The sequence below is a fragment of the Leucoraja erinacea genome, chromosome 17 (genome assembly GCF_028641065.1).
Source record: "Leucoraja erinacea ecotype New England chromosome 17, Leri_hhj_1, whole genome shotgun sequence".
NCBI classification, from domain to species: Eukaryota; Metazoa; Chordata; class Chondrichthyes; order Rajiformes; family Rajidae; genus Leucoraja; species Leucoraja erinaceus.
In genome coordinates this window covers 9,036,555-9,052,404 of record NC_073393.1, presented here as the reverse complement: position 1 = coordinate 9,052,404, position 15,850 = coordinate 9,036,555, and the positions used below count along the sequence as shown (strand labels likewise).

The 15,850-nt window shown below is 39.5% G+C and overlaps 1 protein-coding gene across 2 annotated transcripts in view; it reads right to left on the bottom strand.

The window, feature by feature from the left end:
- Positions 1 to 15,850, bottom strand: part of dus2 (dihydrouridine synthase 2) — a 65,485-nt gene that overhangs the window by 8,667 nt on the left and 40,968 nt on the right. The window contains exons 12-15 of one of the 2 annotated variants that reach the window (XM_055648453.1): positions 15,080 to 15,201; positions 4,839 to 4,994; positions 2,272 to 2,359; positions 1,166 to 1,239 (exon numbers count right to left, since the gene is read on the bottom strand). In XM_055648453.1, coding sequence (XP_055504428.1) covers positions 1,166 to 1,239; positions 2,272 to 2,359; positions 4,839 to 4,994; positions 15,080 to 15,201 — 440 coding nt within the window. The remainder of the gene's footprint in view (positions 1 to 1,165; positions 1,240 to 2,271; positions 2,360 to 4,838; positions 4,995 to 15,079; positions 15,202 to 15,850) is intronic. The other variant, XM_055648454.1, reaches the window with a different exon arrangement.

The following is a 15,850-nucleotide window of genomic DNA, read 5'->3' as shown; positions in this document are numbered from 1 at the left end:
AAAAAAGTTGCAACATTGCCTAACACTTCTATCGATCTTTCTAATTAGATAGGTGCACCTAGCATCTATTAAATTACCAAATGATGGAGCTATTCCACTGAAGAAATGGGAAATGTCCAGCCCGTGTGAGAATAGGCCTTGCCGCAAATATCAGCAAAAGAAAGGTCTCTACCAACCTGCCCCCATCACTACTGAACTTCAGTGTCAGCAGCCAGATTGACACTGATGGAACTGGGGTGGCAACATATCACCCTCGCCTATGAGGAACTGCCTCAGGAAGCTGCTCCATTTAGATAGCTTTCGAAATATAATCATGATGTGATTATCTCACATAAAAGGCAGTATAATTTCTTATCCATTTTCTTAACGTTACCTATCTATTCTCTCCAGAAATGCTGCCTGATCCATTAAGTTACTCCAGCAATTTATGCCTTTTTTTGTAAACCAGTGCCTGCAGTTCCTTGTTTCCAATAGTTTCCTTTTGTTTAGCATCAGGAGGTGCCTTGCAAAAATACGTGGCTGTAGACCAAATCTTTCAAAGAATGCAGATGGAATTAAATCTCTACATTGTGAAGTAAACATTCCCAGAAAGAAATGTTCACAGCACTGAAGAATTATTTATTAGGAGTAAGTGGCAGCTCTTTATTGACTCATCTTTAGCACCGTTTACTTAACTGATTCAAATGTTTGCAAGATTTGGTTTTCCTTCAGATGTTTTTATTCGTAAATAGGTTTGGTTTAGAGATGCAGCATGGAACCAGGCCCTTTGGCCCACTGAGTCCGCTCTGACCAACGATCACCCTGTACACTAGTTCTATGTTATCCCAATTTTGCATTCTATAACTAGTGACGGTTTACAGAAGCCAATTAACCTACTAATCTTCCCATCTTTGGAATATGCGAGGAAACCGGAGTACCCAGAAAAAACCCACGCAGTCACAGGGAGAAGGTACAAACTCCATATAGATAGCACCCGCGGTCAGGATCGAACTCGGGTCTCTGGGGCTGTAAGGCAGCAACTCTACCGCTGCGTCCAATTTCAAATTGTGGATTGAATCAAAATGTAAAACATTTCACAGTAGACTGCTTACACTTGATTATATTTAGTTTAAATTCAGTGCGGGAGAGTTAAAATTCAGTGAGACAAAGAATCAATGTCACTTACCAACAAGAGGATCTGTACTTTTGGTCTGCCACTGTCACAACTGAGTTAAATAACCTGTCTGATGGTCTCTGTACCTAGCACAGAGCAAAGCCATTGTTAAATCATCTGTACACAAACCTTTCAACCTAAAACACAACGAGACATCCTGTTTAACAAAATGATTTTGGGATTTTCCTGTGTCCACCGTCAATAGGATTTAGATTTTGCATCCAGTTAGATAGCCAGATACTAAGCACAAAGCACGACATTTGATAAAAAACTAAATAGAAAATGCTGGTCGACAAAAATACTGGAGAAACTCAGTGGTTGAGGCAGCATCTGTGGAGCAAAGGAATGGGTGACATTTCGGGTCGAGACCCTTCTTCAGACTGATCAGTCTGCCTCACCCGCTGAGTTTCTCCAGCATGTTCGTCTACCTTCGATTGTTCCAGCATCTGCAGTTCCTTCTAAAACAATAGAAAATGCTGAACACTTTCAAGTCATCAAGCTCATTTGTGGAACGGTTACAGACTTAATTTTCGTGTTGGGTCAGAGCCAAGGAGAACAGACAAAAAAAATTGCTTCCTCTAATTTTGAAGAAACTGAAATGTTAACTCTGTTGTAGTTGTCTCTGTTGTTTTCTTCGTGAAATCAGCCATATTAAATGTTTGTACGTTTTTCTGTTTTTATTTCAGATTCACAGCATCTGCAGTATTTTACTTTTAAACCAGTTAGGTCACCAATTTGTAATTACCTGTATAAGGAACTGCAGATGCTGGTTTATACCAAAAAGTCACAAAATGCTGCAGTAACTCAGTGTGTCAGGCAGCATCCCTGGAGAACACGGACAGGCGACATTTCAGGTCAGAACTCTTCATCAGATTGAGAGTCAGGGGAGAGGGAAACTAGAGGAATGATTAAGTTCAGAACAAATCAGAGCCAGCACCGACAACGTAGAAAAGGTTGAGCCCACAATGTTCCATTGTTGACTGTGGTAGAGGTGATAACGAAGGGATGCATGGATGCAAACAGTGAAACTAGCAGGGCGACTAGAGTGGGGGGGGGACGGGGATGGAGAGAGAGGGATGCAGGATTACTTTGGTTAAAACTATTGGTTTAAAACTTACTGTCTCATACACTGGTTGAGGAAGCTTTTGTTTTCGACACCATTCAAGCAATATCATTTTGGGCGTGATTTGAGGAGGGTACTCACGCCTAGAAGAAAGCACACAGACTTCATACAACAGTTGCTTGAAATGTAAACAGTGAAAAATTATTTTCATTTTACAATATTACGATAAATTGCTGAGTTGACAAAGGAAAACCCAAATTTTTTTATTACCACTCACTGGATATAAGATTAGATTTTATACACAGCCTATACCTGCCCCAGTCTTTTGCTTTTTTTGACTTTTTCTTTTTCCCCCTCACTTTTAATTTAATTTTAATTTCAGGTTTTCGTGTACCTTGTGTGTTGTGACTGTCGGCAGAACAATTTACCTACGGGGATGAATAAAGTTTTATCGTATCGTATCGTACCATTTCTGGATATTTTGCAATTATCTTTTAAGACAAAGTGTTTGCATTTTTTGGCAAACTATTATGACTTTACAATTCCCGTTAAATTGCACTTAAATCTGCCAAAGTATTCCTGCTGCCAGTTGGAAAACATGAAGAATGATGGAAAAATGGTTAGTGGACGACTGCCACATGCAGCAGCTACTCCTACATTCCAGCAGCTAATTCCCTCTGTTTGTTTTGTATCAGGTTCACTCAAGCTTTTCGTTCACTAACACAACTATTGTAATTAATTTGATAAACTCTTCATTTGAAGAGAAAGCTAGTGCAATCTGCCTTCCGGCAACGATTGATGTGCAGTGTGAAGGAATGACATTATTACCCATGCTGGATGCAGCAAACAGTGGAAAAGGTTCTCCATTGCCAAGGCAGGGAAGCGTAACTTTCCCATCCTCACAGCTTATCAAATCAGTACCTATGACTCAGCCTTAAGCCACATCGCATGTACACATGGGTGGTGCCTCTGCCAGGAAACACAGTTCATTCCCAAACTCAGGAAAATAGTGGTTTGTTGAACTGACAGGAACTTTGATCAGCAATCAATTTCTAAGGCTTAAGTATTCCTTTGGCTTCACATTCTTCATTGTTGCAGTTCATGGGCCCTTTTGGATGAGTATAACATCCACAGAATGCTGGCTTTGCATTCCTATTCTTCCTAGGAGTGGTTGATGATCAGGAAAAGGAACCCAACATGATTGGAACTAGAGTGCTCCCTCAGTTGAAACACAGTAAAACCCCTGTCCCACGGTACGTTCATTCCGAGAGCTCTCCCGGATTTGCCCGATTCGAACTCGGAGATTTACGGTAATGGCCACTCGTCGGTACTCGGGGCTCTCGTGGACATGTTTCATCATGTTGAAAAATCTTCACGAGTCTTCCCAAGTACCTGCCGTTAGTGCTAAGAGACTTCCCCAAGCTCCGACGTACCTGCTACATTCATTCTCCGTGCTTCCCACAAGTTTGATTTTGTTTTAAACTCGGGAAAGCTCTCGGAATGAACTCGCACCATGGGACAGGGCTATAAGTCAACAAAAATGTGTGCGTGTGCATGTGTGTTTTTTTGGCGCATGCGGCTATGTGCATCTGTGCGAGCAAATGCACTGTTTGCAAATGTGTGTTTATAGATATGTGCGTTCATGTATCTGTTGACGTGATTCATATGTGCATGTACGTATGTATGTACGTAATGCATAGGGAAATCAGTAGCTATGGAAAGCAGTGGAGTTTAACTCCTACAACAGCCCATATACTACCAAACAATCTTGTGGGAAATTATTAGATTATTATTAGACTTGTTAAATTATATTTTCCATTCTAAATAAACATAACCAATGATAGGAATTACGAATTTCCCCTGAAACTTTTTTATTTTCCTTATTCCCTCTCTTCCTGATTTATTTTGTTTAGTTTGGGTGAAAATTACAAAAGTGTTTTGAAAAATACTACATTCCAAAGGGGAAGGATCATAGGCTTCCCAGCCTAACCAACAGCTAAACATCTTGCCCTTCTCTGAACCAACTGTGCCTAACGAGTAAACCAACATTTAAGAATATAAAATTAAGAACTAAAATCTGAGTGAGATTTAACAAAGTTCATCTGAGTAATGCTACTTTATTTTGCGATTCCCAAAGAATCCAATTTGATTCAAAGCTGATAAAACATTTATTGGAATTTTAACCATTAATCAGCCCCGTGTTTGGAACTGATCACCAGATGTCTGCTTGCACGGGGACACTGCATGTGTGGGGTTTTCAAGAGTTTACTAAACAAAGACACCAGGGCCATCTAATTACTTATTCCTTCATTAAATCAATCCACATAATTGTTGCATGATTAAAAATGTGTTATCATGAGAAAGCCCTGATGAAATTAAGTAGTTAGACTTCTTTCACTTTCATAATATAAAAGTTTGCCAGGGGGATGGGGGAAGAGGGGATTACACTTTATAACCCACTAAAGGAATTAGATTTTGAAACTATGTGCAAAAAAAACCCAACCATTTTGAAAGTAAATGTGCTTGTATGCATATCTAAATTTACATAAATATTGAAGTACATGTACATACTGCGAACAATCAACATCGTCATTCCAACGAATGAAATACTTTGTTGCTTACTTGTTGAATCTGACAGCCATTTGTATGGTATCAGTGTATTCTTTATCTTCAGGATTTTGTTCCGACTTCCCTTCATCTCTTGATTTCAGCCGATCCCTTTTTGACTCCAAGTCAGCCATAACTTCTTTGTAAAAGTCGATCATTTCAAAAGCCTCACTGTATTAGAATCCAGCCACAATCAACGAATGGTCTTTAATATTAGTTACAAAAACAATTGTTTTAACAAGTTACATTACCAATATTCAACATTTTTTTCATTTTTTACTGCTATGAGAATTTAGTTTAGCTCAGAGACACAGCATAGAAACAGGCCCTTTGGCCCTCCATGTCGACCACTGATCACACTAGTTCTATGTTATCCCACTTTCTCATCCACTTCCTACACACTGGGGACACTTTTACACAAGCCAATTAATCTACAAACCCAAGGTACACAAAAAAGCTGGAGAAACTCAGCGGGTGCAGCAACATCTATGGAGCGAAGGAAATAGGCAACGTTTCGGGCCGAAACCCTTCTTCAGACTAACAAACCCTAATCTACAAACCCACATGTCTTTGGGATGTGGAAGGAAACCCGGAGTAAACCCATGTGGTCACAGTGTGAACGTGCTAACTCCACACAAACAGCAACCGAGGTCAGGATTAAACTCGGGTCTTTGGTGCTGTGAGGATTCCCAGTGGGATTTTCATTAGCAGTAGGAAAAAGTGCTAGCGTACAACTCACCCAAATAACATAAATAATAATGCAACAAACAAATTAGTTGCCAGCATGTCATTCAATCTCAGTGGTATGAAAGGCAACAGTTCTTATTTGCTCATAGAATGAGTAGTTTGTCAAATTTAGTTTTGTTTATTATTGTCATGTGTACCGAGGTACAGTGAAAAGCTTTGTGTTGTGTGCTATCCAGTCAGCGAAAAGACTATACATGATTACAATCGAGATGATATAATGTTTAGTGCAAGATCATTCCTGTAAAGTCAGATTAAAGACAGTTCAAAGGTCTCCAATGAGGTAGATGGGAGGTCAGGACCGCTCTGGTTGGTGAGAGAACCGTTCAGTTGCCTGATATCAGCTGGGAAGAAACTGTCGCTGAATCTGGCGGTATGCATTTTCAAACTTCTGCACCTCTTGCCTGATGGGAGAGGGTAGAAGAGGGAGTGACTGGTCCTTGATTATGCCGATGGCCTTGCCGAGGCAGCGTGAAGTGTAGATGGAGTGGTTGGTTTGTGTGATGGTCTGGGCTACGTCCACAACTCTCTGCAATTTTTTGGTTCATGGATGGAGCTGTTCCCAAGCTATGCTGTGATGCATCCCGATAAAAATGCTTTCCACTGCGCAACTGCAGAAGTGGGTGAGAGTTGTTGGGGACATGCTGAACATCCTAAGCCTTCTAAGGAAGTCTTCAAGCTGCTTCACAGCACTCTGCAACTTCACTGCTCACTCCACACAGCCCTCACACCAGGTCTAAACATTCCTTGGGGCTTTCATCATTACACATTTCTGCAATTAAAAATGATCTCCTACAGGGATTTGTTTGCAAAAATAGTAAACTTATTTTACTGGATGGCACAGAAATGAACCACAGGCATCTCACACGGGGAAGAGCTGTAGGACGGGGTGGAATATTAAAGGAGCCACAATTTGGTATATAAAAAGAGGCACAATTGGGCTCATTATCCAATATCTTATCCTGTCAGGATTTCCAGACATCCTTGCTCAGATGTAGAACTCTCTAAACAACAATGTCGAGACATGTTATGCTTCACTGAGAAACTCTTTGTTGAGTGCAAAAACAAGCAAGTTCACAGGCCTGGACTGTCTGCCTGTCAAGGCTAAATTCATGGTCACTCTTAGCCGCACAAACTCAGGATTATTCCAGGCTGCTTCAACCGAGTTAAGCCACATCTCAGAGGTTGGTTGCTTCAGTAAAGTCACCCAAGTTCATAGGCAAAAGCAGGAGACTTCATCCTCTTCACATTCTGTACAGGAATACATAGGGTGGGCAACACAGATTCGCAAGAATTCTGGACTTCCGCAAAGTGCAGTTATTTATTGACAATAGAGAATGTTTCATGCGGAAATTTCAGGCATACTTCTGCCAAAAGTGTCCAGCCTTGGAGGGCGACTGCGGCTTCCTTACCACACTCCTGCAGGGATTGTGCTTCACCAGTCTGCCATCCCAGTTCAAACTTGTTGCTGACATTAACGTTAAATAATGATGGGGGCAGGTTAGTATTTCTTTTCTTTTCACCATTGCCCATCTCATCTCCCCTGTTCAATTAACACAAAAGTTCCCCTGGTCAACTTGAAGATCAAGGGTGTGCTCTTGGTGTTGTAACAAGGAACTGCAGATGCCGGTTTATAAAAAAAAAGACAAAATTGCTGGGTGAAACTTAACGGGTCAGGCTGTATCTCTGAAGAACATGGGTAGGTAAGTGATGTTTCGGGCTGGGACCCTTCTTCAGACTGATCTTGATGCCCTGGCTAGCATCATCAACTCCAAAACAGGCCAAAGGCCATGTGTAATTCCAATGCACAAACTGGCTGTGGCATTTACCTTTGTAATGACCCTGGTCGCCTACAGTCCCCAAAAAATGGACATGATCCAGATCGTGGTTTTTTGTAACATTCAGAAATTTGATGTTTTTCAAACTTTTGGTCACTGGCAGTACAATTGGAAAGTCTATTTGTGGGCAATAAATTGAATGGAAATTAAAAAATGAGCAAGTACAATTTGTTTTCTTTTAGATTTATTGGTTCAATTCAGTTTATGTGACAGAATTACAACATGGATTTAGGCAAAATTGAAACATACTATTTTTGGGGAAGATGTTTTTTCCAAAAACACTCAAAAACGGGCGATAATTTTTTCCTCTTTTCTTTTTTTTATTTTATTTTATTTTTTTTTTTTTTTATTTATTTTTTTTTTTAAATATTTTATTTTATTAGAAGTAAGCACAGTCATATGGCACCAAAGTGCCTAATATATATTTTCATAATACATTTTATGTACAACTTCTTTTTTTTTGTTACATTGAAAAAAGATGAGAATAAGAAAAAGAGGTTAGATAGTAAAGGATAGAAAAATGTGAAATATATAGTGTGTGAAGAAAGAAAACGAGTAAATGAAGAAAGTTGAGAGAGAAAATAGTGAAAAGAAAAGGAGATCATTATTTATAGTCTTGACCAACCCTCGTCCAGTCCTGAAACAGTTATTTTTTACAATTGTGTTGCACCATATGATTCCAAAAAAACGACGAATGGAGACCAACTCGTTATGAATTGGTCTGATTTATCCTCTTTTCTGATAGTGGCTGAGACATAAATATTGCTGCGTATAAAATTCACACTGTGTGACGTATTAAATAAGGGCTTTCCATCAGTGTGATGTTTTATGTTGTCCCCATTGCTTAAATGTATTTGGATTGTATAACGAAACATCTTGTTCACATTTCCACTTCCTCTTGTTGTAATTCTTGGATACGGTTTTAAGCCAGTATTTAACATTGAAACTATCTAAACACCTCAAATGGAAAGCCTAAATATTAAGTTAAGATGAAAGGCAGCCGAGGGCAGAGACCAGTTAAGGTCATGAACAACAAATCACACGATGTGTTGTTTTCTTTTGTATTCTCATCAAAGTAAAGATGGATATATCAACAGAGCTAGAATTCTAAGCTAAGGGTGTGATTGAAGGGGTGTTAAATGGGTGGGATGAACTGGTAATATTCAGAACGTCTTGAAGTAAGTCTGGGACAAAAGCAGGCAGGGACATATTCGTTGGTGTGGGCCAGTTGGGCCGAAGGGCTCGTTTCCACAATGTATGACTCTAAGTCCAGTCTGCCGGTCATCAGCTTGTGTCAACAGTTAATTAACCAAATTTTTGTATGAATTCCCAATTCCATCAGACCACAAGAACTTGGAGCAAGAACAGGCCATTTGGTTCTTCTGCCCCCGTACTGCCGTTGAATAGAATCATGCCTGATCTTACACATCAGCACTACTTTCTTGCACTAATCCCCAATCTCACAATTTCTTTAAGAAGGAACTGCAGATGCGGGAAAATCTAAGGTAATAATAATAATAATAACTTTATTTGTTAAGCACCTTAAAAACAACCAAAGCTGACCAAAGTGTTGTACAGAAAAAAGAAAACAAGCAAGACATCATAAAACAGGCAGAACAACAGAACATACAACTAACACGAGGCGCATAAATTACATACAAAAATCCAAACAATAAATTAAAAAACATAAAACACAAGTACGAACAACGCAGCAAAACCAAGCAAATAAAGTTAATAAACAATTCAACACCTCACTGGTCTACAAAGGCCATGGAGAATAGATATGTCTTCAGGAGTGATTTAAAAACAGCTAGAGAAGGGGCCTGTTTAAGGTAGACAAAAGAGGTGGAGAAACTCAGCGGGTGCAGCAGCATCTATGGAGCGAAGGAAATAGGCAACGTTTCGGGATGAAACGTTGCCTATTTCCTTTGCTCCATAGATGCTGCTGCACCCGCTGAGTTTCTCACAATTTCTTATTAGGTACAAAATCTATAAATCTCATCCTTGCAAACTTGATAACAACACAGAGGAGGCCATTCTAACTCCATAAGGTTGAAGGACAATTCAAATGTGATGTTTGATGGATTCTGGAAGGTGACAAAGAATTGACAGAATGCAGTGCAGACATTCAACAGTTTATGCTCATTTTCACAATACCTTACTGAATTTGATAATGGGGCTGTATGAGTAAACAGAGGTAATCTGCCAGTGTCTGTAAGGAGGAGTGGTTGAGATTGTCAGCGATGTTAGCAGCAGGAGCATCGTTCCACACTCATGGATTTAGTGCCAAAAACAGTATAGCAACCTAATCGTATACGGAAAGATGAGCAAGGTGGCACACTCACCCATATCCTGTACTATTCCAACCACGCTCAATCGGCCTTCTCGAGTTTAGTTCATCTCAGCCTTCCTCACACCAATTCATCTTGCAAGCAAAGTTACTCCTTTATATATTCTTCCTCACTTCCCTAACTGTCCTAATGCCACTCACACTTAACTCTCCCACTTTCTCATTTTATGCCTTTGCCTCTTGGTTCCCCTCTATGAAGACTCTCCGTCCATTCATCCAACACACACCATTATTCCCAATTGCAGCCTTCTTCCTTCCAACCTGGCAGGAGTAGGTAGCCCAGAGCAGGGAGGGGCACAAAACCAGAAGTGACTGTTCAGCTTCTTTGCAACGGCAGTTTCTCACAATGCTTTGCCATCAGAGATCAATCCTTGGCCTCAGTTATCCAATTATATAACACAGCGCCAGAGACCCAGGTTCGATCCTGACCACTGGTGCTGTCTGTGAATTCTCCCTGTGACCACATGGGTTTCCCAAACCAACATGGTTCTACCTCACAAAATCCCAAAAGCTAATCCAACAGGAATAAAACTAAACCATGTACTGCATGTGACCATTTGATTCAAACCTCCAGGTCAACCTCCATGATATTCACGGTTTGTCTTGCAAATAAACAGCTAATATAGAAAATAGACAGAAAAAAGCTGGAGTAACTCAGCGGGACAGGCATAATCTCTGGAGAGAAGGAATGGGTGACGTTTTGGGTTGAGATCCAAACGTCAATCATAAGAAAACATGCTGCATATTTTTTTTAAATCTTGCATTTTTCTCACAGCAAGCAATGCTCATTTTAAGGGTTTTTGTAATTGCATTAGAAAGGGTTAGTTCTTAAAATAAAACAAAGTGAGAAATTGTTTGAAAGTTTGAACATAAATTACAGAAAATTCTCATATTAAATCTAAGAAAGATTTTAAATAGTTAAGATACAGCTATGTTAAACAAAATAAAATTGAGGTCATGAAATAAATAAATGGGATCATGTGATGAAGCAAAGAGCAAGATTAAAACAAGACTTGACAATATTGATGTAAAATAAAAAGGAACTGCAGATGCTGGTTTATACCAAAGATGGACACAAAATACTGGAGTAAGTCGGACCCAACTTGAAACATCACCTACACATTTTCTCCAGAGATGGTGCCTGACCCCCTGAGTTACTCCAGCATTTTGTATCTATCTCGAGGCAATATTAAATCAAGCTAGCTTGTAATTTGCTATCTGTGCCATTAGATGGCAACTGTGGTTCATCAACGTCAAAACGTAGTTTGGCATCATTGCAGAATCTTCTTATCCTCACAACTACCACCTTCCAACATCACCCCTGGATTTTCACATGGAGGTCCTGAATTTATTGACTGCAATCTCACAGCCACTTTCTGGTTGTCCTCAGCTTGGCTCGCAAACGTGGCAGGAATTTGCTGAGTTTTCCCATTCGTAGTCAAGAGTTACAGGGAGATACACGGAAGCAGAAGGTCCATTTGCCTGCTGAGTCCACGTCAACCACCCAGGTACACAAATCCTTCATTAATCCAATTAAACAAAAAATTCTCCACACATTTTTATCAACCCAGATTCCACCACTTGCTAACATACACTAGGGGTGATTTACAATGGCCACCAATTTGCACGTCTTTGGGACCTGAAGGAAAACAATGCGGTCACAGGGCAACAATGCAAACTCCACACAGATAGAAACTAAGGTCAGGATTGAATATGGGTCTCAGATGCTGTAAGGCAGATCCACCAGCGGTGTCTCTGTGCTGCCACCTATCTTCGGAAGTCTTCACTTCCTGCAATAGATACAAAATGCTGGGTCAGGCAGCATCTCTGGAGATAAAAAAATAGGTGACTTTTCGGGTCGAGACGTCGGTGTAAACCAGCATCTCCAGTTCCTTCCGACACATATTGACTGCACATCCTGTGCCAAGTTAGTCCTGGCGTGGGATCAGCTGTCTATTGGAATAGGGATTGTAGAACTACGACAAGAAACATAAGGCAAGCGATAGTTCTTTTAATGTTAATATTTTTCCTTATTTAAATCTGTTTATTTGTTGTACGATTATTATTTTCATGTTTTTGAAAAATGATTTCATATTATAAACTTTGATCTGATTTTAATCAATTTTAAATGCTTCTGAATAGCTGAAACATATTGATAACTTTTACAAATTAAGATGAATGGGGCGACTTTTTTCTGGATGCCCCCATCAACTGATTATGGTCCTCGAGAACCGGCCAAGGTTCAGGAGATCACTGTTCAGCTCCAAGAATCAGACATCCCGATGTGGAGCAGATGAGGTCAAGGCAATAGTGAGTGCAGACAACAAGTACAGGCAGGTTAGATCAGTTTAAATAGGCATCATGTGTGGTCGAAGGGTCCATCCCTGTGCTGCACTGTTCTATGTCCCCATTCAGCAAATAGGTGGTCAACTGGGTTTCCTCCGGGTGCTCTGGTGTCCACCCATATCCCAAAGTGGATTGGTAGGTTAATTGGCCTCTGTAAATTGCCCCTAATGCGTAGGGATTGGATTAGAAAGTGGAATAACATAGAACTAGTATGAACGAGTGGTCGATGGTTGGCGTGGACACTCTGGGTGGAAGGGTGTGTTTCCATGCTGTATCTCCAAACTAGACTGATTCCACAATTAAAATGTTAGGTTATAAAATAATCCAATAGTTAACAATCCATCAAATACAGCCAAGGTCCCTTGTTTATCCTAATTCTGAATTACTGCTGTACGCAACTCCAATTTCTTGGAGCTATTTCAGATTCAGATTCAGATTCAGATTCAATTTTAATTGTCATTGTCAGTGTACAGTACAGAGACAACGAAATGCATTTAGCATCTCCATTGTAGAGCGACATAGCAAACGATTTGAATAAATAATAATAAGTGTCCGGTGGGGGGGGGGTGGTGATTGGCAGTCACCGAGGTACGTTGTTGAGTAGAGTGACAGCCGCCGGAAAGAAGCTGTTCCTCGACCTGCTGGTTCGGCAACGGAGAGACCTGTAGCGCCTCCCGGATGGTAGGAGGGTAAACAGTCCATGGTTGGGGTGAGAGCAGTCGTTGGCGATGCTGAGCGCCCTCTGCAGACAGCGCTTGCTTTGGACAGACTCAATGGAGGGGAGCGAGGAACCGATGAAAGTATTAGTTTTATAAATTTTTACATTTGCTTAAATACTATTGATGACCAAGTGTAACCTCGGATAAAGGTATATGTGTATGAAATTCAAGAAGTCGCGGTCAAATAACAGTGAAGAATCAGAGTGGTTTACATTGTTAGACAAGTTTGTTAGATGTGAGCTCAGAGAAAATGATTGTAGAGGCAAACATTTACAAGAAAAATGTTCAGTTATTGCAAAGTAGCTGCAATAAGCATTTTCAGGGATAATAATCTTCAGAAAATCGCACTTAGCTTGGGCCTAGCTATCTTACAATAATGAAAGGATAGACATGCAAAAACAACAGTGAAATATAAAGAGAAAGGTTTGTGCAAGGATCTTTTATCAGGAATATCAATATGTTAGTTTTTCTTGGACAAGTTGACAGGTTTTATGTTCAGGTTTTTCTATTTCTATTTTCTTTTGCAATTCTGGACCTGTTTTTAGACTGGACACATTGATCATGTGCCAACTGATTTACAGCATGATTAGCCAACTAAAAAAAAAGCATGAGTAACATTGCAAATTGCTGTTGTACTGTATCCATGTGATGATCAGTAGGAGAAGCACCCTGCTGCATTAGAGTGTTAATGAAGAGTTTGGGGTACGTTGGGTCTGTTATTAATCAAATGCAACGTGGCAATGATGAGTGAAAGAAAATTCCTATGTGGGGGAAAACATAATTCTCCCGCTCAAAATTCAACATTACGGCTTGAACACTTTGGTTAATTTACAGGTCAGTTCATTAAAACTGTTAAAATAATTTTAACCTGGAGAAACTAGACCACTATAAAAAAACTGATCAATAAATACTCTGCTGGTATTATTAGAAATATAAAAGTTAATGTTATGTTTCCTTTTTATTTCGCACAGCAGTTCTGCTGAATCCGATACCTTGATATTCATTTTTCTCCAACTGTAAACTATTATAATATTAGGAGAAATTTCGAGCAAAGCACTATTAGCACATGTAATGTAGGTTGATTTGGTGAGATGTCAGCATGCAACAGGAACTGAATACTCCATCAACAAATGGTGTAAACATTTACTCATTTGGATTTAATTTTCCAGTCAGTTCCCAGCTTAATGAACGGAAGGCCAACTAAACTATAGATCTCAATATATGGTTGGTCACATATGGTATCAGTTGCTTAAGCCAGCTTGGAAGCATTGTGCTAGTTTCCAGTATCAGATAGGCTGCTTTTATAATGAGACTTCCAATCAAGGGCTTGATTTTATGCACATTGAGTTTAAACAAAAAATAACTGTATTTTAATGAAACCAGAAAAAGCTATTTGTCAAAAAGAAGGGCCATAATAGAGCCACGATCTTCAAAGGGTTGTAAAAAGCACATACAACATACATATAGTTTTTCCAAAGAAATTCATACAGCTGCATTGCAATGGAGAGATAAGACTTTGCCTTCCATCACAGTGAGGAGGAGATTTGCTGTGATGGATGTCTGTGTAAATTGTGTTGTGTCTTGATTCTTCAACTTGTGTGTATGACTGCAGAAACCAAATTTCGTTTGAATCTCAATGAGGTTCAAATGACAACAAATAAATTGTATAATTGTATCATGGTGGAATCTTGAACAAGAACTTTACCTTAGACGTTAGATACAGTGCGAAAGCAGGCCCTTCGGCCCACCAGGTCCGCGCCGCCCAGCGATCACCCCATACACTAGCACTATCCTATACACTAGGGACAATTTGCAATTTTACTGAAGCCAATTAACCTACAAATCTGTATGCCTTTGGAGTTTGGGAGGAAACCGGAGCACCCGGAGAAAACCCACACAGGGAGCAAGTATAAACTCCGTCCAGTCAAGCCTAGGTGACGTTTCAGGTCGAGACCCTTCTTCAGACTTCAGAAGAAGGGTCTCGACCCGAAACGTCACCCATTCATACTATCCAGAGATGCTGCCTGTCCCGCTGAGCTATTCCAGCATTTTGTGTCTATCTTTGGTTTAAACCAGCATCTGCAGTTCCTTCCTACACTATACATGTACCTGTCTAATTGACTAAATCTGTCCTCAACTTTAAGTGTTTCTGAAATGGAATTAAATGAAAATTATTACACAACTCTCTTTTCACATATAAAGATTCAGTGTTACGACAGATACATGGTTTCCTCGACAATCTGTAAATTCTGTACTTACCAAAGCTCCTCATTTGATTGTGCAGCGTGTAACTTTTTTCCTTGAGCTGATTCTAATTTATCTCTCAACATTTGGCAGAGACAGTATTTAGTGTTTGAGTAATGGCTGTCATATCTAATTGCCTAGAGAATAGGAATTAATGAAAGAATATGATTACACCAATACTTTCTCGAAGGTTCATACTTCGATGAAAAATGTATACTTTTTTTTTAAACAAATCATACAATTTGTTTCAAAGTAGTTCAAAATCTTGTAAAATTGTGTATAATAATGTTTGTGTAGTATCAGCCATGTTAATGTAACACACACACGTTTATAGCACTTTATATAAAATAATCTATCCAGGTTTATTTTTCCCTTTATCTGTTTCCATTATTTTGTGTAATTGTGACTTCATTTGAGTCAAACTAATGTATAGCAAGTGAAACTTGGGTTAAATCTTAGATTCCAGTCTCAGGGATTTCAAATCGCCAGTGAAATGCTGTCCACTTAAGGCTAAAATCAACTTCCATCCCTTTCGATATTCTTCTGCTTAATTAATAAGTAGCAGATACTTGAGCATATTGTAGGATGAATGAAGATATATCTCAATTAGCAATTGGAAATATATCTCAATTAATAGCAGGTTATATCAATGTAAAACTATTTTTTTGCTTTAGAAACGCATATTTAACAGAGAACATAGAACAGTATAATAATGGAACATGTTATACCTTTGGCCCATGGTGCCTATACTGACCACGATGCCAATATAAACAGCATATGGTCTAT